The sequence below is a fragment of the Nuphar pumila genome, chromosome 3, assembly GCF_984573655.1.
Source record: "Nuphar pumila chromosome 3, dmNupPumi1.hap1.1, whole genome shotgun sequence".
In the NCBI taxonomy this organism is placed as follows: domain Eukaryota; kingdom Viridiplantae; phylum Streptophyta; class Magnoliopsida; order Nymphaeales; family Nymphaeaceae; genus Nuphar; species Nuphar pumila.
Genome location: NC_143251.1, coordinates 60,970,300 through 60,996,637, shown reverse-complemented (window position 1 = coordinate 60,996,637; position 26,338 = coordinate 60,970,300). Strand labels below are relative to the sequence as shown.

General features: G+C 36.1%; 1 protein-coding gene across 2 annotated transcripts in view; it reads right to left on the bottom strand.

Annotated features, from left to right (window-relative positions):
* The window catches only part of LOC149842984 (signal peptide peptidase-like 2), a 142,189-nt gene that overhangs the window by 2,308 nt on the left and 113,543 nt on the right, over positions 1 to 26,338 (bottom strand). For both annotated transcript variants that reach the window (XM_089999531.1, XM_089999532.1), the window contains 2 exons: positions 15,051 to 15,193; positions 13,304 to 13,374 (listed from right to left, as the gene is read on the bottom strand). In XM_089999531.1, the coding sequence (XP_089855657.1) occupies positions 13,304 to 13,374; positions 15,051 to 15,193 (214 nt within the window). The remainder of the gene's footprint in view (positions 1 to 13,303; positions 13,375 to 15,050; positions 15,194 to 26,338) is intronic.

The window sequence follows — 26,338 nt, the reverse complement described above, 5'->3', positions numbered from 1 at the left end:
GCAACTAACAAAATAACCAATATATAGCAATCAATACCCAAAGAATTCAGCATTAATAAATAAGTAAAGAAAACACAATTATAAATAACTAAAACAAAAATATTACATGATCACATAAAACACATCAGAGCTAGAGCTGGGAAACTACCTACAAAATTTTTCTATGTAGATTTTTTATTTAATTCTAAGTTCTCGCCCTTGCCTCTTTATAAGCTTGGGAACTTTCATCAATTTCTAAAGTTGGCAATGATGATAGTAGGTCATCTTCATCAAACATTTCATCTTTAAAATCCGAGACGACTTTGGCAATAGCGGTGTCCATTTGTCATTTGCTTCTAAGCTAGCAATAGTATGTGCACAAACATCGGCTGGAATAGCAATAAAATGTGCAAAACAATGAAAAAGGTGTATTTTTTTATTTTGAGTGTCAAAATGGGGACAAAACGGTTTACATTACTTGAAAAATAGAACCCAAAAATGGTCAAATACCCTTTTCTGGACACGGAGAACTTAAATTTCTCGATTAGTGTCAACATATATGATACCATCTGTATCATACGATATGGGTCGATATGACCCAATAAAATAACCTAATGTTTTTAATATATAAATATATATATCATGTCATGTCATGTCATGTCATATCATATTACATGGGAGTCCAATATTGTGATGCAACATATCATATCACAGTATCATATGATACAACACAATTTTTACAATGTTGCTTTAAGAGAACTATTTGCTCATTAAGATTCTGACATTCTCATTATCATTCTCCAGTAATGAAATATTTTGTAATATCCTCGTTCATTTTTTACATGTTGCAACCTATAGGGAATAGGCCTCATCATTGTTATTTATATAAATTCCGTCACAATTTGGGAAATTAGGGTTGTGACAAGGGATCTAGAGGCTAATTGGTGAACATTTTGTCAAATAGCTTTAATGATTCTAGGTGACAAAAAAGTTGGACTAGTTGCTACCTATGTGGATTAGTCCACAAACTACTTCTAGTCTTCTCCTCACCTCATACCTAGAAAATAGTGGCAGACATGAATTTGAGTTGGCTTGTGTTGGGCTATTAAGGACATCATGCATGAGGGTAGAAACAGTGTCTCCTCATCGGGCCTAGCCAACCCCAATCAAGTCCATTTTGAAAACCAAGCTCAAACAATTGTAATTGGCCTGCCATCGGGCCAAGTCTACACTTGGGTTAATCGGGCTCAGACCCATGGGTCCAAATGTTGTCCAAGCCCAATGTATCCCAGATTGGGAATTTGAAGCTCATGAGGTTACTCTATCTAAATGAAGTAAACCATCCAGGTCCAAGATTTAGATATATAGTAAGTGTGCTAAATACCAAACATTAATAAGATAATGAGATTCTCTGGAAGCCTAAAAATTGTCTAAATGGAATTCTATCCTAATGTGCCTTGTGTTATGAACAAGGTTTAAGAATTCATGTACGTGCACCACTAAGCATATATAGTACCATCCAGGTCCAAGATTTATATATATAATAAGTGCGCTCAATACCAAATATTAAAAAGATAATGAGATTCTCTGGAAGCCTACGGATCCTCTAAATGGAATTATATCCTAACGTGACTTGTGTTGTAATTTGTAAACAAGGGTTAAGAATTTATGTGCGTGCACCACTAATGTTCATACGAAAACATATATAGTATAATTAGACATAGCAAAAGTCACTGATTGCCATGGAATAATCTAAAAAAAAAATTTAGGGTAGTCAAGTTGGACCCATAATTGGGTACCCATTGCAGATCGTACATATATCTGCATTCCATGAGATCAGTTTGGATTCCTTATTTCAGAATATATCAGATTTCAATAACTTGATTGGTCAATGATGCGATTCTGCAGCTCCTCCAACTAACTCTGGCTATCTTTCATCTATCCTTAGATCCCTAAAGTAGTCATTAGGACTGTCTTGAAATGAAACAATATGTGCACAATCACAATGCCAACGAAGGGCTACACAAGTGCACGAATCACAATATGGTCTCTAATGAACCGATTACAATCTCACAAAGGAGATATACAAAACACAAACTTCACATCACCACAATGTAAAAATAATAAATTTATAACTTCAACAAATATGCTTGGAAAAGCATATGTTTACGAGAGAGTGTGACTCTATTTATAAAGCCACACATACACTAGAGGGAGGCAGTCCAACAATCATATTTATATTTATGACCGTTGGGAGCAGTCCAACGACTAGTTGGAATGCTTTCCAACACTCTTCTATGACTAAAAGACAAAAAAACAGAAAAAATAAGTAAAATAAAAGGACAATACAGTCCCTATTATACTATATTTATTATAGAAAAGACCAAAATACCCTTGATATATGTATATTGTATAAATATAAGTATATCAAATATACACTATATTTTAACACTCTCCCTCAATCTTACGATGAGATCACCGAAAGTTTGTTAAGAAGAAACAAAAAACGTGGTAGAGGAAGAGATTTGGTGAAGAAGTCCGCAATCTAAAACTCGAACTGATAATCGTCCCTAAGTATTCTTCTCGAACATAGTGGCAATCCATCTCGATATGATTCTTTCTTTCATGTGATTGCTGGCTATATATATGGCACTCTTGTTATTGCAGCACAACTTTGAAGGTTTTGAAACATCAATACCCATATCTACAAGTAAAGATCTCATCCACACAACCTCGGTTGTTGTTGTAGCAATCGCCCTATATTCAGCTTCCGTGGAAGATAAAGACACTTTTTGCTGCTTTTTGCATCTCCAAAGAATGAGGGAATCCCCTAAAAAAACACAAAAACCAGTGGTTGAGTGTCACTTATTGAAATCCCATTCCCAGTCAGAATCAGTATAAGCAATAAGATTTAAAGGTGAAGAAGAGGATAAAAATAGCCCTTTAGATATAGTCTTCTTGATGTATCAAATTATTCTTAACACAACACTCATGTGAACTGCTATAGGAACATGCTGAAACTGATTAGCAGTATGTACTGCATGCGCTATATGTGGTCTAGTAATAAATAGATACATTAGTGATCCGATAAGTTGCCTATAAAGAGTTGGATTATCTAATAAAACTCCATCTTCAGCTCCTATCTTAGCATTTATTACTTCAAGAGTGTCAGCATATTTTGTGTCTGTGATTCCCAAACGCGCAATAATATCAGTTGCAGACTTTATTTGAGACAAAATGTATCCTTGTGGTGAATATGTTATTTCAATACTTAGAAAATATCTAAAAAAACCAAGGTCAGTCATATTAAAAGATTTCTTGAACATAATTTTAATTTCTTTAATTTCCTTCTGATCATTTACAGTGATGATCATTGTTAAAATATGATGTATATTTATATATATATAGATATATATATATATATTACGCCACATACACATATATATTATATATATATATGTCTATGTGTCTATATATATATATATATATATATATTTTTGTAAAACCCGATAGGGGTATTTTTGTCATTTCACCTATACACGCATATCTTTGATATGCGTTCTTTTTTCTTTCTTTTTCCTTTTAGTCTTTTTCTTTTTTTGCTTTTTAAATTTCTTTTTTTTATTCATTGGAGAGGGGTCCACATAGAGTCGTTGGACCCCTCCAACGGTCATAAATATGACCGTTGGAGGGGCTCCAACGACTCTATGGGAGCCCCTCCTTGGGTCCCTTGCTGTGTATAAATAAGGGGCACAGCCCCATGTATTGGTTAAGCTTCTAGTGAAGCATTCATTGAAGTGAAATATATTTTTTTATCTCTTTTTGTGCTTGACCACTTTTGTGGTTTATTTTGCCCTTTAGTGGCCTCTTGTGTATGTGCGTGCTTTCGTGCTTTCGCTTGGAGACGTTGCTCTTTTCATTTGGCACTTCATTACATGGTATCAGAGCCTTGGTTAAGAAGGCTTCATCGGATTCTCCCTTGACAAGTAATACCTCTCCTCTCTCTTGTCTTATAATTTTTCTCTTCTAATGGCCAACAAAGATGCAAAGATCGATCTCTCATTCAAGTTGGATGGGACCAATTATCGCATGTGGGCGGCCGCTATGGAGAATAATCTCAAAGGTAAAAAGCTTTGGGGTTATGTATGTGGAACCATTCCGGAACCACAACTAAAGTTAACTAAATTTGAAGGAGGTGAAGAAAAAGCTTTGAATGAAGAAGAAAAGGAAAATGCTATTCTTGATTACTCTTCTAAAATGGAAGATTGGGAAAGTGAACATGCTAAAATCTTAGCATGGTTCATGAATAATGTTGAATTGAAGATTTGTGCAAATCTTGCAAAATTCAAAAAGGTTAATGAAGCATGGTTTTTCATGAAAGGTATGTACACTCAAAGGGACCTTGCTAGACATTTCTTTTTACAAGAAAAGGTAAGAGCTACCAAGCAAGGTGATATGAGCATTAGGGACTACTATAGTGCCCTATCCTCTTTATGGGATGAACTTGTTCTTCTCGAACCGCAATGGGAAGGGAGTGCTATTGCTATGAGACAAGAGCAAATGGAAAAAGAGAGGTTCTTTCAATTTATTCATGGGCTTCGTCCCGAATTTGAACAACTTAGAGGATCTCTACTTCATAGGGCCTCTACTCCTCTAAGCGATATTTTGGCCGATTTATGTCAAGAAGAAACCCGCTTGGCCTTGAAAAGAGATGTAGATGAAGTGCATGCCGCGTCTAGACCCGGCAATAATGTAAGACCATATAAACCACCACATTTTTGGAAGAATAATGGTGGTGGAGGAAGAAAAATCATTTGTCATAATTGTAATGAACCGGGTCATATTCGTCCCGATTGCCCTAAATTCAAGAAGAAGGTGGCTTCCGTGGGAGAAACTCCTCCAATCATCAATGAAGATTCTAAGAAGGATGGTGACATAAAGGATTCCATCGCTCATCTAACCGAAACTCTTCAACAATTTATGAAGATGAACGCCTCTACATCATCATCCTCACCTTCCACTTCCGGTGCCGCCATCTCTTCTTTCCCAGGTATGACTTCTTGGATTCTTGATTCGGGTGCCTCTTTCCATATGACTCCAAATGCATCGCTTTTATCAAAACCAAGTCTCAATAAATTTAAATCATATGTATCCACCGCCGATGGAACATCTTTAAATGTTGAGGGTATTGGAAACCTAGAGAAAATTTATGACCAAAACAAAGAATTTTTTGTTCCCAAAATCCGGATCATCCCAAAACTTAATTTAAATCTTTTTTCCGTCTCTCAAATTACCGATTTTGAATGTAATGTCTCGTTTTCACCAACCCATTGCTATGTGCAGGATCTCCGGTCCGGGAAGCGGATTGGGCAAGGCCATAGAAGAGGGGACCTTTACTATATGGATTTTTTGTCTTTGCCATCCAAATCATTTTGTAATCATGTTTAATCCAAAGATATTGAGACTTGGCATAAGAGACTCGGACACCCTAGTATTTCCAAATTGTACCTTTTTCCATTTTTGGAAAATTTTTGTAATACAAATACATTTACATGTAATGATTGTATTCTTGGGAAAATTCACTCTCTTCCATATTCTCATAGCAATTTTGTGTCAAAAAGGCCTTTTGAACTTGTGCATTCCGATGTATGGGGACCGGCACCCGTTATGTCCAAAGGAGGCTTCTCTTACTATGTTTCTTTTATTGATGATTTTTCTAGATACACATGGATTTATATTGTCAAAAATAAATCCGATGTCTTCACTAATTTTAAAGAGTTTCACGCTCTTGTTCAAAATCAATTCCATCACAATATAGCCATTTTTAGATCCGACTCAGGAGGAGAATACATGTCTAAAGATTTTCAAAATTATTTTAAAACAAATGAAATTTTACACCAACGATCTTGTCCTAAAACTCCGCAACAAAATGGTCTTGCGGAAAGGAAACATAGGCATTTAATCGAAACCACAAGAACTCTTCTTGTGTCTAAAAATGTTCCTAAAAATTTTTGGGCCGAAGCTCTTCTTACCGCAACATATCTTGTGAATCGTATGCCCTCTTCTTCTTTGAAAAATGTTTCGCCCTTTGAAAAATTATTTAAAATTACTCCCGATTTTAATAGACTAAGAATCTTTGGATGCAAATGTTTTGTGCTTAGTTAAGGACAAGATAAGTTGTCACCTAAAGCTATTGAATGTGTGTTCATTGGCTATGGTGAGAATCAAAAAGGCTATAGATGCTATGATATTCGAAACAATAAATTATATGTGTCAAGAAATGTAAACTTTATTGAAGAACAAAATGGTTTTGATATCCACACATCTAATGAAGACATCGATTATTCTTTTCTATTTGACTTAGCTCCTAGAATCGAGTCTCCTAAGGATATTACTTGTGATACTAGTTGTGATGGAATTTCACATTATAATGATATACCACAACATGATAATATTTCCCAAAATGAAAATCTTAATGATATAAATGTTTATACCCGGCGGATAGGAAATGAACATCAACCTGCTATTGACAGATACTCTCAAGACTTCTCTTTAGAAGAATCTACTGACAACAATCTACCTAGGAGATCTTCTCGTACTAGTAGGCCACCACAAAAATTTGTGTCCTATGAATCCTTTTCTCCGAATTATAGGGCCTGTCTCATGTTAATACATTCGTATCATGAACCTACCTCATTCAAGGAAGCTAAAGATCACCCACATTGGGTTGAAGCTATGAAAATCGAATTAGAGGCTCTTAACAAGGCCCAAACCTGGAGCATTATTCCTCAACCTTTAGGAAAAAAAGCAATTGGGTGTAGATGGGTATATAAAGTCAAAACCAAATGTGATGGGTCTCTTGAGAGATACAAAGCCCGTCTGGTTGCAAAAGGCTATGCCCAAGAATATGGGATTGATTATGAAGAAACCTTTGCTCCTGTGGCCAGAATGACTAGTGTACGAACCTTAATTGCTTTAGCATCCATCAAACAATGGCCTATATACCAACTTGATGTTAAAAATGCATTCTTAAATGGAACTTTATGTGAAGAAGTTCTTATGGATCCTCCGCCGGGTCTTGAAATTGGGAAAGGTAATATTCTAAAATTAAACAAAGCTCTTTATGGGTTAAAACAAGCACCAAAAGCTTGGTATGATCTTTTTAGCAAAGTAGTTCTTGATAATGGCTTCTCCTCATGTTACACTGATACTGCTTTGTTTGTTAAATCTTCTAATGAGTATATAACAATTCTGTTATTATATGTTGATGATATGATTATCACAGGTAATGATAAGAAAGGTATTGATCTTATTAAGAATATTCTTAAGAAAATTTTTGATATGTCTGACCTGGGTTTTCTAAGGTATTTCTTAGGAATTGAAGTTGCATACTCCCCCAAGGGGTATGTCCTATCTCAAATGAAGCTTGCCTCTGACATTATTGCTAGGTCTGGGCTGACTGATGACAAAAGGGTGGAGACTCCAGAAGTGATTAATGCCAAGATGAGAGCCAATGATGGCACTCCTTTAGCAGATCCCACGCCTTATCGTCAATTGATTGGATCCTTAACATATTTATCTATCACCAGGCCTGACATTTCTCATGCAGTTCATAGTGCAAGCCAATTTCAAACTGCCCCTACCACTACTCACATGGCAGCAATTATGAGAATTATCAGATATCTAAAAAACTCCATAACTAAGGGAGTGTTCTTATCCTCTTCTTCACCTCTTACTTTACTTGCGTATACTGACTCTGATTGGGGGGTAACCCCGATGATCGTATTTCTACCACAGGTTATTGTGTGTTCCTTGGGGAATCGCTTATCTCCTGGAGGTGTAAGAAGCAGCGTAAAGTTTCTCTCTCGTCTACCGAAGCAGAATATCGTGCGATGGCCACTACCACAACTGAGATTATATGGTTAAGAAGTCTGCTTAAAGATATGGGTGTCTCTCTCTCAACTCCTTCAAAGCTCTGTTTATATTGCTAGCAATCACACTTTTCATGAACGGACGAAGCATATTGAGATGGACTGTCATTATGTTCGAGATGAGTTCTTACGAGGCACCATTCAACTCCCATATGTTTCTACCGAATATCAGTTGGCGGACTTCTTCACCAAAGCTTTGCCTTCGCCTCGCTTCTACTTCCTCCTTAGCAAACTCTCGGTGATTTCACCGTGCGTTTGAGGGGGGGTGTTAAAATATGATGTATATTTATATATATATATATATATATATATATATAGATTACGACACATACACATATATATTATATATATATGTCTATGTGTCTATCTATATATAAATATATATATATATATATCTATTTTTGTAAAACCCGATAGGGGTATTTTTGTCATTTCACCTGTACACGCATATCTTTGATATGCTTTCTTTTTTCTTTCTTTTTCCTTTTAGTCTTTTTCTTTTTTTGCTTTTTAAATTTCTTTTTTTTATTCATTGGAGAGGGGTCCACATAGAGTCGTTGGACCCCTCCAACGGTCATAAATATGACCGTTGGAGGGGCTCCAACGACTCTATGGGAGCCCCTCCTTGGGTCCCTTGCTGTGTATAAATAAGGGGCACAACCCCATGTATTGGTTAAGCTTCTAGTGAAGCATTCATTGAAGTGAAATATATTTTTTTCTCTTTTTGTGCTTGACCACTTTTGTGGTTTATTTTGCCCTTTAGTGGCCTCTTGTGTATGTGCGTGCTTTTGTGCTTTCGCTTGGAGACGTTGCTCTTTTCATTTGGCACTTCATTACAGATCATATCATCAACATACAAGAGGAAAATGATAAGTAAAGTACATGTAGATCTTACAAAAAGAACAATGTCAGTATAACAAGATTTAAATAAAAAACTTATCATAGTTTCACTAAACCGATCATACCATGCTTTAGAGGCTTGTTTAAGTATAAAAAGTCTTTCGAAGACGAAGAACCATATAATTTTCAATAGTCAGATTAGAGGGAGGATCCATGTAAACTTTTTCATTTAAATTTTCATTTAAGAAAGCATTTTTAACATCTAGCTGATATATAGGTCATTTCCTAATAGATGCTACTGCAACTAGAGTTCTAATTGTGGTCATGCAAGCTACTGGGGCAAAGGTTTCCTCATAATCTATACCATATTCATGGGAATACCCTTTCAACTAATCTTACTTTATATCTTTCTAGAGACCTGTCTTTGACCTTAAATACCCGTGTACATCCTATTGTCTTCTTTTCCTTGGGCAAATGTTGGGTTTCTCAAGTATTGGCCTTATGTAAAGCATCTAATTCTATTTTCATAGCCTCAACCTATTCTTTTATGTCTTTGGCCTCTCTATAGTTGGATGGTTCGTGATATGAGTGAATTGCTAAAAGACATATCCTATAATTTGGAGAAAATGATTCATATGAAACAAACCTACTTGAAATTCTAGGTATTCGCTCAGATCTTCTAACACTAGGTTCTTCTACATTGAGTGGTGGACTATATTTTTCAAAAGCACATGGATGTTGCCCATTGACATGTCTAGATTATTGTATAAGGTTATGAGTCGGTTCTTGTTCTTCTCTTGATTCATTATTTTGCTCAACATTATTACTAACTTCATCATTATTATTGTCATTACTAGAGTTAGGCAATAAGTCAAATAAAAAGGTATACTCGAATTTTTCTAATATTTCTAGATAAATAAAGCTTATAATTTTTTGAATCAACCTTTTTTATTATCAGCATATCTAATGAAAACACATTCAAAAGCTTTAGGAGAGAGTTTGTTATATTTTTTCAAGAAGCACAAAGCATTTACATAAAAAATTCTTAATCTTTTCAAATCAGGAGTAGTTTTAACAAGTATTTCAATTAGAGATTTGTTTTCTAAGATTTGATAAGGCATTTTATTTATTAAATAGACTGCGGTGAGAGCGGCTTCGGCCAAAAACTTTTTTGGAACGTCCTTTTGAAATAAGTAAAGTCCTAATAGTTTCAATAATATGACGATATTTTCTTTCGGCAATTCCATTTTATTGAAGAGTCCTAGGACATGATTTTTTGTGTAAAATACCATTGGTTTTTAGATAAAAATGAAATTCATTTGAAAGAAACTCTCCATCGGAGTCGGAGCGGAAGATCTTAATATTTGTTTTAAATTGATTTTTAACAAGATTGTGAAAATCTTTAAAACATGAAAAGACTTCGGATTTGAATTTAAGGAAGTAGATCCAAATATGTCTACTAAAATCATCTATGAACATAACGTAATATGAAAAACCACATTTTGACATAACGGGAGCGGGACCTCATACATCCGAATGCATCAATTCAAAAATTCCATTAGTCAAAGAAGTTCTAGATCCAAAAAGTAACATTTGCATTTTTTTGAGTATACAATCATTAGATACATATTTTTTTTCCTTACAAAAATTTTTCAAAAATGGAAAGAGAGATAGTTTGGATATACTTGGATGTCCTAATCATTTATGCCAAAGATTTAAATCAATTTCTTGGGCATGATTACAAAAATAAATTGGATAGACATAAAGAGTCCATATAGTAAAGGTATCATCTTCTATGGCCTTGCCCAATCAACTTCCCTGACTGAAGATAATGCACCCAACAAGCCTTAGATAAGAAGAAAACCTTGCACCCATAATCAGAAATTTGAGAAACCGAAAGAAGGTTTAGGTCAAGTTTTAGAATAAGTCTAACATTTGGAATAAAAAACTTATTTGAATCACTTGTAGTTTTGTAAAAAAATTATATAATTTTAACTTGGAGTACCATCGACTGTTGACACATATGAAAAATATGAATTAGTGCAATAAGATAGTAAAGACTCATTATGTGTCATATAAAAAGAGGCTCCCGAATCTAAAATCTAAGAAGACTTACCTGGAGGAGAAGAGGAAGAGATGGCGACACCAGATGTAGAGGGAGTGACTTTTAGGATTTGTAAAACGGCCTCCGCAATTTGGGCAATCATCAAATCATTAAAGTTGTTGTCGTTTCTTGTTTCTTCATGTATTGGAGTCTCTTCACTCACTGTGGCCACTTTTTGAGTTTGGGACAATCCGACCTTATATGCCCTGGTTCTTTACAATAGTGACAAGTAATTTTACCACCCTTATATCCTCTCCCATTATATTCTTTTTCATTGATTTTTTTCTCAAAGTGAGGAGGTTTATAAGACTTTACAAAGTTTTTGGGTTTTGATACGACAAGCACCTCATCACTAGACGTGTGTGTTCCAAGTCTAATTTCTTCTTGACATATTTGAGCAAGAGCATCACTTATAGAAGAAGCTGAGGTCCTACGAAGTAAAGATAACCTAACTTAAATTCCGGTTGAAGACCATATAGGAAAGAGAAGAATTTATCTTTAAACTTGTTGTTTTCTCATCCCAATAGCCGAACCTTCCCATTTTGGTTCCAACATAACCAACTCATCTCAAATAGAAAATAAGAGACCATAAAAATCTCTTACACTCTTATATCCTTGTTTAGCAGTGTGTTACTTGTCTTGGAGATAATATAGTCTAGCCATATTCTTTTGGATGAATATGCTTTTTAAAAAAATCCATGCATCGCATGTCTTTTTAAATTTGATGATGTTGGTGGTAATCTTGAATTCCATGGTATGCATAAACCATGAGAGTATTTGAGCGTTTTAGCCTCCCAATCTTCCATTTTGTCTTGATATTCTTGCAAAGTCTTTTCCTTTTCTTCTTCGGAGAGAACTTTGGTTTGATCTCATTCTCTTCTCGTTAGCTTTAATTGAGGTTCATTATTGATTCCACTAACAAAACTCCAAAGCTTTTTCCCCTTGATATGGTTTTCCATTGCGGGTAGCCCCGATCAAGTAGTTGCTTTCATTGAGCTTGTCACTTTCACCCATGTTGAAGAAATAAGCTTGAGGTTGAAGAACCAAGTTTGATGACCACCACCACAAAGAGAGTAAACCCAAGATGATTTTTACATGTACAAGAGAGCCTTGGCTCTGATACCATGAAACAAAACAAGATGTGCACAATCACAATGCCAACAAAAGGCTACATAAGTGCACGAATCACAGTATGGTCTCTAATGAACCGCAATATCACAAAGGAGATATACAAAACACAAACTACACAACACCATAATGTTAACATAATAAATTTATAACTTCAACAAACATGCTTGGAAAAACATATGTTTACAAGAGAGTGTGGCTCTATTTATAGAACCACACGTACACTAGAGGGAGGCCTCCAACGGTCATATTTATATTTATGACAAAAAAGCAGAAAAAATAAGTAAAATAAAAGGACAATACAGTCCCTATTAGACTGTATTTATTACAGAACAGGAAAAGACCAAAATGCCCTTGATATATGTATATTGTATGAATACATGTATATCAAATATACACAATATATTTTAACATGTCTCTCTATCCTTTCTCCCACTAAGGTTATCCATCAACTAGAGAAGGAGTCATAACAAAGAGTGGTAAAGGGACCGAATGGGAACAAATCTGCTCTTTTAAAGCTTCCAAAAGAAGGCTACAAAGGCGAACAAAGGGAATGCAATCTTTCATCGGTTAAGGGTGGAGGTTACAAAGTTGCTCAAGACAATGGAAAAAAAGAAAATTAAAAAAGAAAAGAAATGGACAAGTCTATAGAAACATCTCAATCTGTTGTTGAACCATACCTCAACTAGTCACACAAGAGGAATCTGCGAAGGGAAGAGGAAAGACAGTAAAAAAAGATTGTTGCTCAAATATAAGCTTATGATATCGAGGACTTGAAATCTTATGGCATTCTTAAGATCATAAACCCATTGATTTTGCACGATTTTCCATAACAAAAGCAGTCTTGCATAGATTGTTAAACCTACATTTCATGAGAGATCAAAAGATACTGATACTGTCCATCCTTAGGATGAGGTATTGAGGCAACATTTATACGTTGCATAAGCTCAAAATTCAAATCACATACATATTTATCAAAATTCCATTTGTATCTGAAAGGCAAAGTTCAATAATAGTATGTTATTAGTTTATCCTTCCACTGTAATGTCAATTCGGGAATGTTTTCACCTTTAATCTTTACACAACTTTTCCATTATTCCCTCTTTTTCAGCTCTGTCTTGTTTCATGTTCTTATGAATCTTTGCTGTGAATAAGCATGACAGTGATGATAAACAATTTCATCTTTACAATAGAAACGTATGAAAGCAAGTGGTCCCTTCATAAGCTCACCTGAGTAAGCTCACCTGAGAAGTCTATTATAGAAATATCAAATTCACACAAGACATATACAACTTAATGGAAGAACACAATTAACACTCACCAATTCCGTAGCCAATGGTTAACCAAAGAAAATAACCATTTAAGATGCCCTTCTTGTTCATTCTATCATATCTGCATACAAGAAAAAATAAAAAATATAGATAGCACCAACTTGCATGACCAAATCAAACAGTACAGGTCTCAATGTCAATGAATAAAACTTTCATCTGAGATGAAAAAAAATGTATACGTTTTCAGAATGAAGTATATTTTGAATTGATACAGTGTTAACTCAGATATTCAGGCCCAGAAGGATCAGCTGGTGAAAGGCAAAAAAGTCAACAAGACAAGTTTATGCAAGAAAACAGAGCAAGCCTCTATGGAAACGTGCACTATGATACATACACGTAACAACAAAGAAATTAATGTATCTTTCAAAAAAGAAACAAAGAAATTAAGGGGGAAAACATAATAACATGTCCAGTTTCCTAGTATAAAAAGTAAAAAAGGGATGAGCGTCAGAATCAAGCACAGGATTGCAGCAAGTCAAAGAGCATGATGCCTGCGGGGTTGTAAAATAACTCAATTCAAATCTAATGAAATGGTGACTGACAATTAGCCACAAGTTAAAGGTAAAGCATTGGGCACATTATCGTGAAAATAAAGAAGCATAGGCCATTTGCTTAGTTTAAGAATAACAAAAAAAAAAAACCTGGCGGAATGGTTGTTTGCTTATGCATCATACAAAATGTACACAGGCACCCGATCTGATGTTTGTTTAGCCAGGCATGTTCTCATGGCTAGTCATTGACGCACACTACTACATCCCACACCACACGGAGATAGAGAGAGAGGCATCTCTAGGGTTTCATTCTCTTCAAGGGAGTAGGGACCTCCACACGATTCTACAAAATAATTGCAGCAATTCCTTAACATTTAATAATAATTTAATCTCATTATAATTCAGATGTATATGGGACTCCCTAACCCTAACTCTCGTGATTGGACATTGACTTTACTGGACTGATCCATAAGACCAAATGAAAAAATCCTGTGGCGTCCAACATTTGTGAAATGAGCTTCAGATATAAAATTATAAATGCAGTTCCAAAAGACAACACAATTCAGAAGGATTGCAACTCTGGCTCTGCTAGTAGCACAAGCAAGTGCTGAGTAGTGACCACATGCCATCAACTGTTGTTTTGACTTTACATCTCCAAAGGATTCTTGGTCCAATATTGGTGAGTCAGTTTCAAGTTTCCAAGATAGGTTACAGGTGGCCTCTTTAAATAATGTATAGTAAGAAAATATAAGACAACCATTCGTAGACTTTCTAGGTGCAGAAGAATAAGAATAACGCATGCTGCAGCAACAAACTAGCATCGGGTAAGTCCAATTTTGTGTCCTGCTTTCATGAGCACATAAGGTTAACATAGAATCGTGTAATGGCGCAAATTGACATTACAAATACATTGATTATCATCTTCTCATATGTTTTTCTACTCCCCGTCTCAACTTTCATGTTGAATAAAACATTTTTCAACGTCGGATAACATGAAGAAACAGCATAAGCTGCATGATAAGTGGAAGTGACAACTGGCCTTAAAAAGTTTGCCTCTGCATTTCAGACTCTAGCTTCTAATACAAGTTTAGAAAGCATATTTTAATGCATAAATTGATTTTACTTGCTATTCTAATATTAAAAACTCATGCTCGTGTAGCACATAGTCTAGGTAATGTACTACAACACATAATGATCTGTGAACCTCAGTGACATCTAGATGCACAATGAGAATATCAAGTGGTACCTGAAAGCAAATGAAACAAGAAGTCCAGGAAAGAGAATGTCCCCAAATCCAATCATATCATAACCACCCCAAGGATCAAAAAATCGAGGAATTCTCAATAACATAGGAAGACTTTCACCACCACTGTTATCACCTCGAGCAACCTGTATAATAAACGAAGCTTTCAATAATTTAGTGCCAACTTCAAAACCTTTAGATGGTAGCATTCAACCCAATATACACAATAATTGGCATATGGTGGTATCATATTAACTTGAATATTCTATGCAAATGAAACCATAACTATTTAACTTAAGATTATAGAGAAAACTATTAAAGTTCAGTAGAAGTAAAAAAAAAAGTGTAGCCTGAATAAATATTGCAATGACAGAACATATAACAAATACATCTACGACAAATTGACTATTACTACAGGTAATAAATCATATAGGAAAACTTAAAAAAAAAAGTATCTGACAATTTATCAACCCAAGCATTACTCACTCATAGGAGAGAGAATATTCGAAACAGAGAGAAGGTCTTCTAACTTGGAATTCAAACCGTAGATCTATTTAGGCATACCTTTTGGAAGAATACGCTACCCTTCGCTCTGATACCATGTCAGAAATCGATGTGGCACCACAGATTTATTCAGCAGGAGAATATGAGAAAGGAGAGAAAGAGGAACAGAAACTTGACGGCAGCTACACCTCTTGTTTGGCGTGCCCTAATGATTTTATATTACTTTATGTTACAAAAGACATAAAGACCCTTTGATAAAAGGACTAAATTACAATGTATACCCTACACCTACGCAGTACATAAGTTTACACGATAACATGGATTTGGATCTGTTTCAGACCCAATCCAATACAAGAATAAATCCCATGTTTTCATACCCGACCCCTTATTTATTTACAATGCTAACACCCCCTCCCTAGAGAACATACCTTGTCCTCAAGGTGTATATTCGGGAAACCGAGTTAAGATGACATCCTCATTTTCACAAGTAGCCTCCTCAGCCTTTTCATTTTGCCATTGAACAAGAATCTATGTGACCAGGCGCTTCCCTGCATAGCGTTGTCTCTTGCCGAGGCTTCAGACTGGCAAGGAAACAATAATTTCCTCATCATCTGGCAACGGTGCTACGGTTGTCAGCTCCACTCCTGTGTAGGGTTTCAGCCATGAAATGTGGAAAACTGGATGGAGTCTGGCTGTTTCCGGTAACTCCAATTTATAAGCCACAGATCCAATTCTTTCTATCACCCTGAATGGACCGAAATAGCAGGGTGACAGCTTACACCAACGTGATGAGCACCCTCTGTCTTCTGTCTGTAAGGAATGGGTTTCAGTAGTACCCACTCTCCTACACCGAAAACACATTCCCGGTGCTTCCTATCATATGTTTGTTTCATTCTGTTTTGTGCTGTTTGAATGTGCATCCGCAGTGTGCGCAAAAGCTTATCCCTATCCTATAGCAGGTGGTCAACAACATCCCCAGTGAGGTCCCTCCCTAGGTATCATTGGATAGTGGGTGGGGGTCTACCATACAATGCCTTGAACTGTGTCATCTGAATAGTTGAATGGTAGGAAGTATTTTATGACCATTATTATGATATAGTTCTCCTTCATTCGCTCCTAATCTGTAATGAATAGGAACTGAGGCTGCAGCTGGTTTGCATTCCTTCATGCCCATTTTATTTAAGAGATCCATCGTGTACTTATGCGAAGTTAAAATGAGTGAATCATTCTGCCGATCTACCTCTATTCCAAGGAAATATCTCAATAGGCCAAGATCTTTCATCTTGAATCTTCTATTTAAAAATCTCTTCACTTCTTCAACATGCTCATCACAACTATCGATAACAATTATGTTATCAACATAAATGAGTAGCACAGTAATAAAGTTACTGTTACATTTGTAGATGAAGAGTGAATGATCTAATGGTGATCGAGAAAAGCCATAGCCTTGAATTGCAACAAAAAATCTCTCAAACCAAGACCTCGAGGCCTGCTTTAGCCTATAAATTGCTCTTTTTAACTTGCAAACATACTCCTTTGGATCATCCTCAGTATATCCTGGCGGCTACTCCATATAAACCTCCTCCTTGAGATGCCCATGTAAAAAGGCATTCTTTAAATATAACTGGCTTAATTTCCACCCACGATCAACAGCTAGAGAAAGAATGATCCAAATAGTACCTATTTTGTCAACAGGGCTGAAGGTCTCATCATAATCATGTCTATACTCCTGGGTGAAACCCTTTGCCACTAATCGAGCTTTGTACATTTCAATGGTGCCATTGGAGTTATAATTTATCTTATACACCCATTTTGAGCCAATAACATTTTTATCGTGCAATCTCTTCACCATCTCCCAAGTCTGACACTCGTGTAAGACTTGTATTTCTTTATTCATGGTCTCTATCCACCTATTCGATTGCAATGCATGTTGAAATGTTTTGGGTTCGTGCTGCTTCCCAATTTGAGTGAGAAAGCATTAAAAATCAATGTTGAAATTTTCATAACTTACCCATCTTTCAATTGGATGTCTCACCATGCTAGATCTTCTTATTGACTCGGGTTGAGTCTCTTGATCGAAAGACTGCTGGTGATCTTGCAGGGTCGGCTGCTGATGGTTTTGATTGTGTCTAGTGTAGACAAATCCTTCCTTGAACCTTCCTGATACAATCCATGCATTCTCTGAACTGTCTTCCCCATCATAGCATGATTCAGCTGATTGCTCTTCTAAAACATCATGAACTTGTCCATGATCATGACTTGGCAGATGCATGTTATTGTTATGGGTGTAAATAGGCCATCATCTAGCCATGGCTGATATACTTTGATAGTAAGATAGTGCTCCTGTTCTGCAAAACATCTTGGCTGCATTGATCATTAGAAAAATTACATTCATCAAATACAACATTCCTAGATTTTTTTTTCTTGACTTGGGATCATAGCATCTATAGCCTTTGTAATCATCCGCATACCCAACAAAACAGCAAACATGTGCTTTATCCTGAAATTTATTTCTCAGTTGGTTGTCCGCATGAACATAACACACGCAGCCAAACACCTTCAACTCATTATAATTTGGATGTTTCCCGAATAACATAAAATAGTGAGAATTATTTTGCAAGAGTTTCATGAGATACTTGTTTATAATATAAACAGTTGTATGAAATGCCTCAGTCCATAGTTTTATGGGAATTTTGCTTTCATGAATCATGGACATTACACTCTCCACAATATGGTGATGCTTCCTCTCAACAATGCCATTTTGTTGAGGTGTTCGCAGGCATGAAACTCTCCGACTAATTTCATTATTGTGTCAAAATGCAATAAATTCTTTTGACGAGTACTCACCACCACCATCACATTGGAGATTTAGAATATTCAATGAAAATTGAGTACGAACATAGGCACAAAAAATTTTACACACACCAAATACTTCAGATTTGTGCTTCAAGAAAATATTCGGGAAGAACGAGAGTAGTCATCAAGAAATGAAACATAATATTGACCACCAGAAGAAGAAAGAAGTGGAGATGGTCTCATACATCAGAATGAATAATGTCAAAAGGTTTCAAAGCCCAATAATTATATGAATTAAACGGCAGAACATGACTCTTATAGACTTGATAATTAGGACACAAACTATCACGAGACTCTTCACCCAGACTCTTCCCCCAAAACAGATTTGGGCAACAATTTATTTGAGACTAACCTTTCAATAAAGACTCCACCACAATGACCTAACCCACTAAGTAAAACATTTGGTTGACCGAACTTTGAAATACTGAAGACACATGTAAGGGACTCAGGCTTCGAATGACTATCCAAAGTAGCATGTGTAGCCAAATGATCTTCTCTGAAAATGTACATGTTGCCACATCTTTCTCCTTTATCAAATGTCTTTCTCGTTTGAAGGTTCTTAACATACACAAAAGATGAAGTAAATTCAACATATGAATTGGTATCATCGACAAGTTTAGAAACAGACACTATATTCTTTTTTATGTTGGGAGAACACAATACATCATACAACTGGATGGGATGGGATTTTGACAAAGGAACAAGAACATCGCCAAAATATGTTATAAAGGGTGACGTCTACCATCTCCAATAATAATGTTATTTTTTTTCAGAATAAGAAATTAGTTTAGAGAATTTACCTGTGTCGCCTGTGACATGGTTGGTGGCTCCTGAATCAACGTACCAAACACCCTGATCATTTTGTTTGAAGCTCAGTCCCGAAAGTACAACCAACAAAAGTTCCTTGTCAGGGCCACTCAGCCTTTTGTTTTGCTCTTGATCTCTTGGCAAAGGCTTACCTCTAGCTTCAGGATTGTACCTCGGATCATCCTTGAACCAACACTTTGCCTTTACATGACCCTTCTTTTTAGGAATGTAGCATGTAGGGATGTTATTGTTAGAAGAACCTCTTCCTCCTAAAGACATTTGGAGTAGGGTGGATTCCTCGTCCTCCATGATTGTAACCTATGCCTCTACCACATCCACGGCCTGAAAAAGATCCTGTGAACAACATATCATGTGACCCTGCTTCAGTCTTCTCTGTATTTGACATCCCCTTTAATGGCATCTCATAACTGAGGAGTTTGGCCTTCAGATCATCAAAAAAAGAAACGATCTCAATATATTGAAGAGTTACGGACAACACATGATACTCTGGTCCCAAACCAACGAGGGCTTGCTGAATTGTCTTTCTAAGATATTTGGAATCCAATTAGTGTTAACTGATCTATGATGGATTTGATCTTATTGAAATACTCCTTAATGGACATGGACGCTTCCTTTCTCAACATTTGGAACTCTCTTTCTAGGTACATAACCTTAGCTTCTGAAATCTGATAATAGATCTGCTATAAGGTACTCCATAATGCCATGGCAGTGAAGTCATCTGAGATTCCTATCAATACCTCCTACGATAAGGTGAAAGTGATGTAGGCAATTAAGCTTGGTCTTTCTTCATCTAATTGGTGAATTTTGGATTGTGAATGGTCCTCGTTGCAGTGACAACCCCTTTGTCATTTTATCTTCCTGCATAAGAAATTCAAGTGGAGCAACTACTGATCCATCCAGGTGACCAACGAGATCCTGACTCCTAATAAAAGAACAATCTGTCTTTTCCAGGTAAGATAATTGGAATTGTTCAGCTTTTCAGAAATCAACTGACCAAGAAAGTTAGCAGAGATGGATCCGGAAGAACTTGAATCTATGAGAGACGAACTAGAGAACGAGATAAGAAAATAAATTGGGATAGTCAACAGGGAGCAAGACGAAATATTACTCGATAAAAAAAAGATTGCAGAAAATCAGCGACAATGCAAGAACAATAATCTATCACGTTTTTTTTAGGAAAACGTGATATCAGCAGTCAAAGGAACTTCGCCATGAATAAAAATCTTGCAATCCAATATATCGATAAAGATTTTGAATTTGATTTTTTGATTACTATAAATCGAAAAACATGAGGGCTAAGATGATGTCAAATCTGGTTTTCAACTTGATAAACCAGATCTGATAAAAATGAATTAAGAAGGGTAAAGAATCGAAATCGTGACCCAAGCATGATTCAATACGAATCTATTTGAAATTTCAAATCAAAGATTTCAGAGATTTCAAGAAATAGGGCTCAGCCAAACACGGATCTGATTTGGAGAAAGAGAATAAGAGAAAAATGAATCAGATCTAAGAGAGAAAGAGGAATGAGAAGAAACAGAAATCTAAGAGGAGAATATCAGGAGAAAGTTTAAACATATTCAGATTTGAAGAGGAATAAAGAACTGAAAACAAGAGAAGGATTGGAGAAACCCAATATCACTTGGAAGAAGAAGATCGGATCTTGAAGTCCACCAAAATATCGCAGCCCTGCTCCAGATCACGGCTTTGATACCATGATAAAATTAGGGTTCCTGAATCCTTTGTAGGAAGAAAAGAAACAACAGAGTTGTGGGCTGAATTCACACGATTCCAAAAAACAGGAAAATCGTGTCCTCATTGAGACTATTTATATTCCCTTTTTACACTAAAATGCATCTTTACTAAAATACCCTTATTTACATAAAATACAAGAACAATGATAAAGGGTATTTTAGGAACAATATATATTATAAAATACAATAGACAATGCAGGAAACGTGATCAGTGAATCACAGCTGACGTGATGGGGTGTGACGGGTCTGGATCACGTCACGCGTGATCCAGATCTGGACCTCAAACGCTAATACCTTGTAGCATGTACCCCTTTACCACTGTGTCGCCTTGTTCTAGTTATTTCTTTAGTTTTTGCAGTTCAGAAAACTGTTCATATTCAGAAATGATTTGTAGCACCCACAGAAATGTAGGGCCTGTCAACACATAGCAGTCTTCCATGTCTCTCTCTTCAAAAAGCCATCTCGTTCTCGACACTGCTCTTATACTGTATTTCAAAGTCATACCCTAGCAGCTTAGTTACCCATTTATATTGCATGGGTTTTGTTATACGTTGGCTCAACAAGTACTTTAAGTTGTGGTGATCCGTCTTAATCGTGAATTTTCTCCCAAGTAGTGTCTCCATCTATTCACGACCCACACGATGACCATCATTTCCTTCTCATATGTGGACATGCCTTGCTTGATTTCCGAGATCAGCTTGCTAAAATAGGTATTAGGGTGATTCCCTTGAGTCAATACCACCCATTTTCTTCATCTCAATGCATCAGTTTCAAAGATAAATGGCTGACTGAAATCATGCATGGATAGAATAGGTGCCGAACTCATTACCTCTTTCAAAGTGTCAAATGCCTTTTGTGCTTCTTCTCCCCAATGAAACACGTCCTTTTTTAGTAGTGCAGTCAGCGATGCACTTAGCTGGGCATAGCGGGACACAAATCGTTGGTAGTAGCCAGTTAGTCCTAGGAAACCTCTCAACCCCTTGACATTGGTAGGTATGGGCCTCAACCTCATTGCTGCCACCTTCTCCGGATATGCTGCAACCCCCTTATGGGATATAACATGCTGAAGGTAGGACATTTGTGCGAACTTGCGTTATGAAAGCTTGGGAAACAACTGGTGATTAGGGCCTCCCTCAAGTGGTGTAGGTGTGTTGTCTAGTGTCACGAAATACAAAATCTTTTACAATAGAAGCCACTTGTGGACTGTTACAAACACTCAAAGAGTGTATACACAAAATACCACTTATGGGTTAATGCCAAACATACATTTGTTAAAATACTGTATATATACCTGACTGATATACGTATATTTATACAATATATGTATATCAGGGTATTTTGGCCATTTTATAAGATGTATTTAGTACAGTCCATTAGGGACTGAAGAGTCTTTTCTTTTTTATTTTTCTTTATGTAAAATGTAATATGACTGTTGGGAAACAGTCCAACTAGTGGCTTCTATAAATAAAGCCTCACTCCCCCCTTGTAAAGTATGCTTTTAGAGAAGCATAGTGTGAAGTATATAAAATCTCTTTTTTATTTTATGATCTTGTAGGCTTTGTGCCTTTGTGCTATTGTGAAGTTTGTCTTTTTTGTCTTTTATGAGATTGTTATCAGTCCATTAGAGACCACATTATTGTTGTGCACTTGTGTAGCCCTTTGTTGTCATTGTATTTGTGTACCCTTGTTTCATACATGGTATCAGAGCTTGGCTCTTGAAGAAGGGAAAGCTATCTTGGGATTGTTCTACTTGTGGTGGCGCTCTTTAACTCAGTCCTCTTCTAATTCCTCTACTCAAAAATTCTTATAATCATTATGAGAGAGAGATTCCGCCTCCATCATCTCCTACAAGCTCAATGAAAACAATTATTTAATGTGGGCGACGACAATGGAGAATCACATCAAAGGTAAAAAGCTATGGGGTTTTGTTAGTGGTACCACTAATGAACCGCAACTCAAATTGACAAGAAGAGAAGGAGATCAAGTCAAAGCTTTGTCTGAAAAAGAAAAGGAGAAAGCTTTGCAAGAATATCAAAACAAGTTGGAGGATTGGAAAGCTAGCAATACTCAAATTCTCTCATGGTTTATGAATACCATAGAGTTTAAAATTGCCACCAACATCATCAAGTTTAAAAAAGCATGTGATGCAAGGACTTTTCTAAAGAGTACTTTCATCCAAAAGGATACGGCTAGGCTATATTATCTTTAAGACAAGGTAAGTAATGCAAAACAAGGAGATAAAAGTGTAAGAGACTTTTACGGTATTTTATCTCCTATTTGGGATGAACTAGCCATGTTAAAACCAAAATGAGAAGGTTTGACTATTGAAATGAGAAGATCTCAAATAGAAAGAGAAAATCTTTTTTCTTTCCTTTATAGCCTCCGACCAAAATTTGAGCAAGTTAGGTCATCCTTGCTTCATAGGACCTCGACTCCTTCTATAAGTAAGGCGCTTGCTCAAATTTGCCAAGAGAAAACAAGACTTAGAATGCACAAGTCTAATGATGAGGTCCTTGCCATGGCAAGACCCGAAAATTTTATAAAAACATATAAACCACCTCACTTTGAAAGGAAATTCAATGGGGAAGGACATAATGGAGGATACAAAGGTAAAATCATTTGTCATCATTGTAAGGAACCGGGGCATATAAGACCGGATTGTCCCAAATTTAAGAAAGTGGCCGCCTTAAGTGAAGAACCTCAAAAATCAAAGAAAGGGGGCAACTTCAATGATTTGATCATTGCCCAAATAGCATATGTTGTCTCACAAATCTTTAAAGCCACTCACTCCACATCGAGCGCCGCCATTTCCTCCTCTTCTCCTCCAGGTAAGTCTTCTTGGATTTTGGATTTGGCTGCCTCTTTTCACATGACTCATAATGAGTCTCTATTATCCGATTGCACTAATTCAAAATTTTCATGTGTATTGATTAATTATATACAGTTTGTATGCATGATTTTGTGTGAAATGAGCATTAAAAACCCATGTTTGACTAATGTTCGGCATGGTCTGGCAGCTTATTGATTTGAATTAAAAAAAAAAGTAAACCAGTTTTAACCCACTTGAGTTTTTTAGAAAAGTTCAGTTTTTACTAACAAGTTTTTAGAAAATAATTTTTGAAAGAGGTGGTTTTGAGAAATTATTGAAAATTATGGAACTTGTTTAGAAACATTTCTTAAAACATCCCTTAACCTAATTTAACATTATAAATCATAATGTTAAGAGAGAGGGGGGCGTCCTCCCTTTCTGAAAAAAACATGCACATCATCTTCTCTCTCTCTCTCCTTTCTCTTCTTCCTTTCTCTCCCTTTTTCCTCGCTGTATTCTTCTTTTTTTCATCGAAGGTGTTGTGTGACGCGTGCTAGCATTGGGAAGGCTGCTTTGTTCTCCCCACTCCGTCGGAGGCGAACCCCCAAGTACGCTTTTTCTCCCTCTTCTATTTTACTTCTTATTTAGTGTAGTTTTATATAGATCAGTTTTTTTTTAATTCAAATATTTTTTGCATACTAGTTAGTTTTTTTATTATTGCTGAAAAGAAAAAAAAAAGGACGCAAAATACATTCATATAGGCTAGAACTGAATTTTCTATCAGATCTGCCATCGTTGGCAGATCCGGTCGGTTGCCCTTGATTAGGCGCTGATCAGGCCACCAGATCGGTTCGCCCATCTGAATATATTTTTTTTAGTGTCTGGCAGCCGATCAAGCAGCCCAGCCTGGTCTCATTTAATTTTTTTTAATCAAGTCTGCAGCAGACCAGCATGATCCAGCAATCACACAGATCCGATCTGATCAGGTGAATCAATTCAGTCCAGGGGGTCTGCTGAAAATTATAAGTCTGAATTTTTTTAGACTTGCTGACAACCGAGCCTAATCTGGCTAGCATGTCAGCCTGCGATCAGGTAAGACTCTGCTAGCCTCCAACCGAGCTGCAGTGGGTTCGAACCAGGTCTGATCTGACCAGCAATTTGCCAAGCCAGATCAGTCTGGTTAAATTTGGTTTATTTTTATGAGATCTGCCAGCATCGGCAGATCTGATCCACTTTCATTGTTCAAAGCCTGAGCTGGATATATCAGACACAATTAGACCAAAGCTGAATCCAATCATATCAACATACTTGGCTTGTTCAAATCAACCGATCAGTCTGCTAAAGCCGTGTCTGATTAATTTTTATTGCACATTTGATTTGTTGATCAAATCCTAGCAGGGTGCGGCTCTATTGAATCTGTGTGTTTTCTTTAATTTATCGGTATAATGGTAGATTGTAGGGTAGTGAATTTTATTTTTAGATTTTGTTTTCATTGTTAGATTTAGATACATTTAAATTCTTTTTTATTCTTAGAATTTCTTTATTTTTTACAACTAACATTAGCTAGATTAGAGAGTCTAGCTGGTTCGTTTGTCTTGTGGTTTTGTGTTTTGCAGGTGGGTGTAAGCTTGTTGATTAAAACGCAGCAGTGAGGGTCGTACACGTGCGGACCAAGGAAGTTAGATCGCGAGCGAAAAGAGCCCTGCAGATTTTTTCTTTTCTTTATTTTAAATTTTTTTTGGGCCATTGGCCATTTAATTTATTGGGGTTGTAATAATTTTTATTTCTTCTCAAACCGCTGTAATAGGGTAGCACGTTTTATTTACATTTCATTTAAGGCAATAAAGTTCATTTTTGTGTGGAGTACAAAAGTTATAAACTCGTTCCCTGAGTTCGACTCAGACATCACCACTAGTGTGAACCGGTTAATTTAAGATTTGATGCACGGTTTGCACTGAAAATTTTTTATCAAAAAATCTCTTTTAAAAATACTTTCAAGAAAAGTTGCATCATGTATCAACCGCCGATGGTACCACTTTAAAAGTTAAAAGTATAGGAAACCTCAACAATATCTCAAAAAAAAAATTGTTCCAAAAGTGAGGGTTATTCCCAAATTGAACTTAAATCTTTTTTCAGTTTCTTAAACTTTCGATTATGGATGTAAAGTATTCTTCTCATCTAAGGCTTGTTGGGTGCAGGATCTCCAGTCAAGGAAGCTGATTGGGCAAAGCCATAGAAGAGGAGATCTTTACTACATGGATTTCTTATGTTTACTTAAAAACTCCTTTAATCATGTCAAAGACATTAATTTAGATCTTTGGCATAAAAGATTAAGACACCCAAGTATATCCAAATTATCTCATTATTCATTTTTTAAAATTTTTTTGTAAAGATAAAGATTTTGTATGTAAAGATTGTATACATGAAAAAAATGCAAATGACACCTTTTGGATCTAGAACCTCCATGTCTAATGAAAATTTTGAATTAGTGCATTCAGATGTATGGGGCCCCGCTCCCGTTATGTCAAAAAGTAGTTATT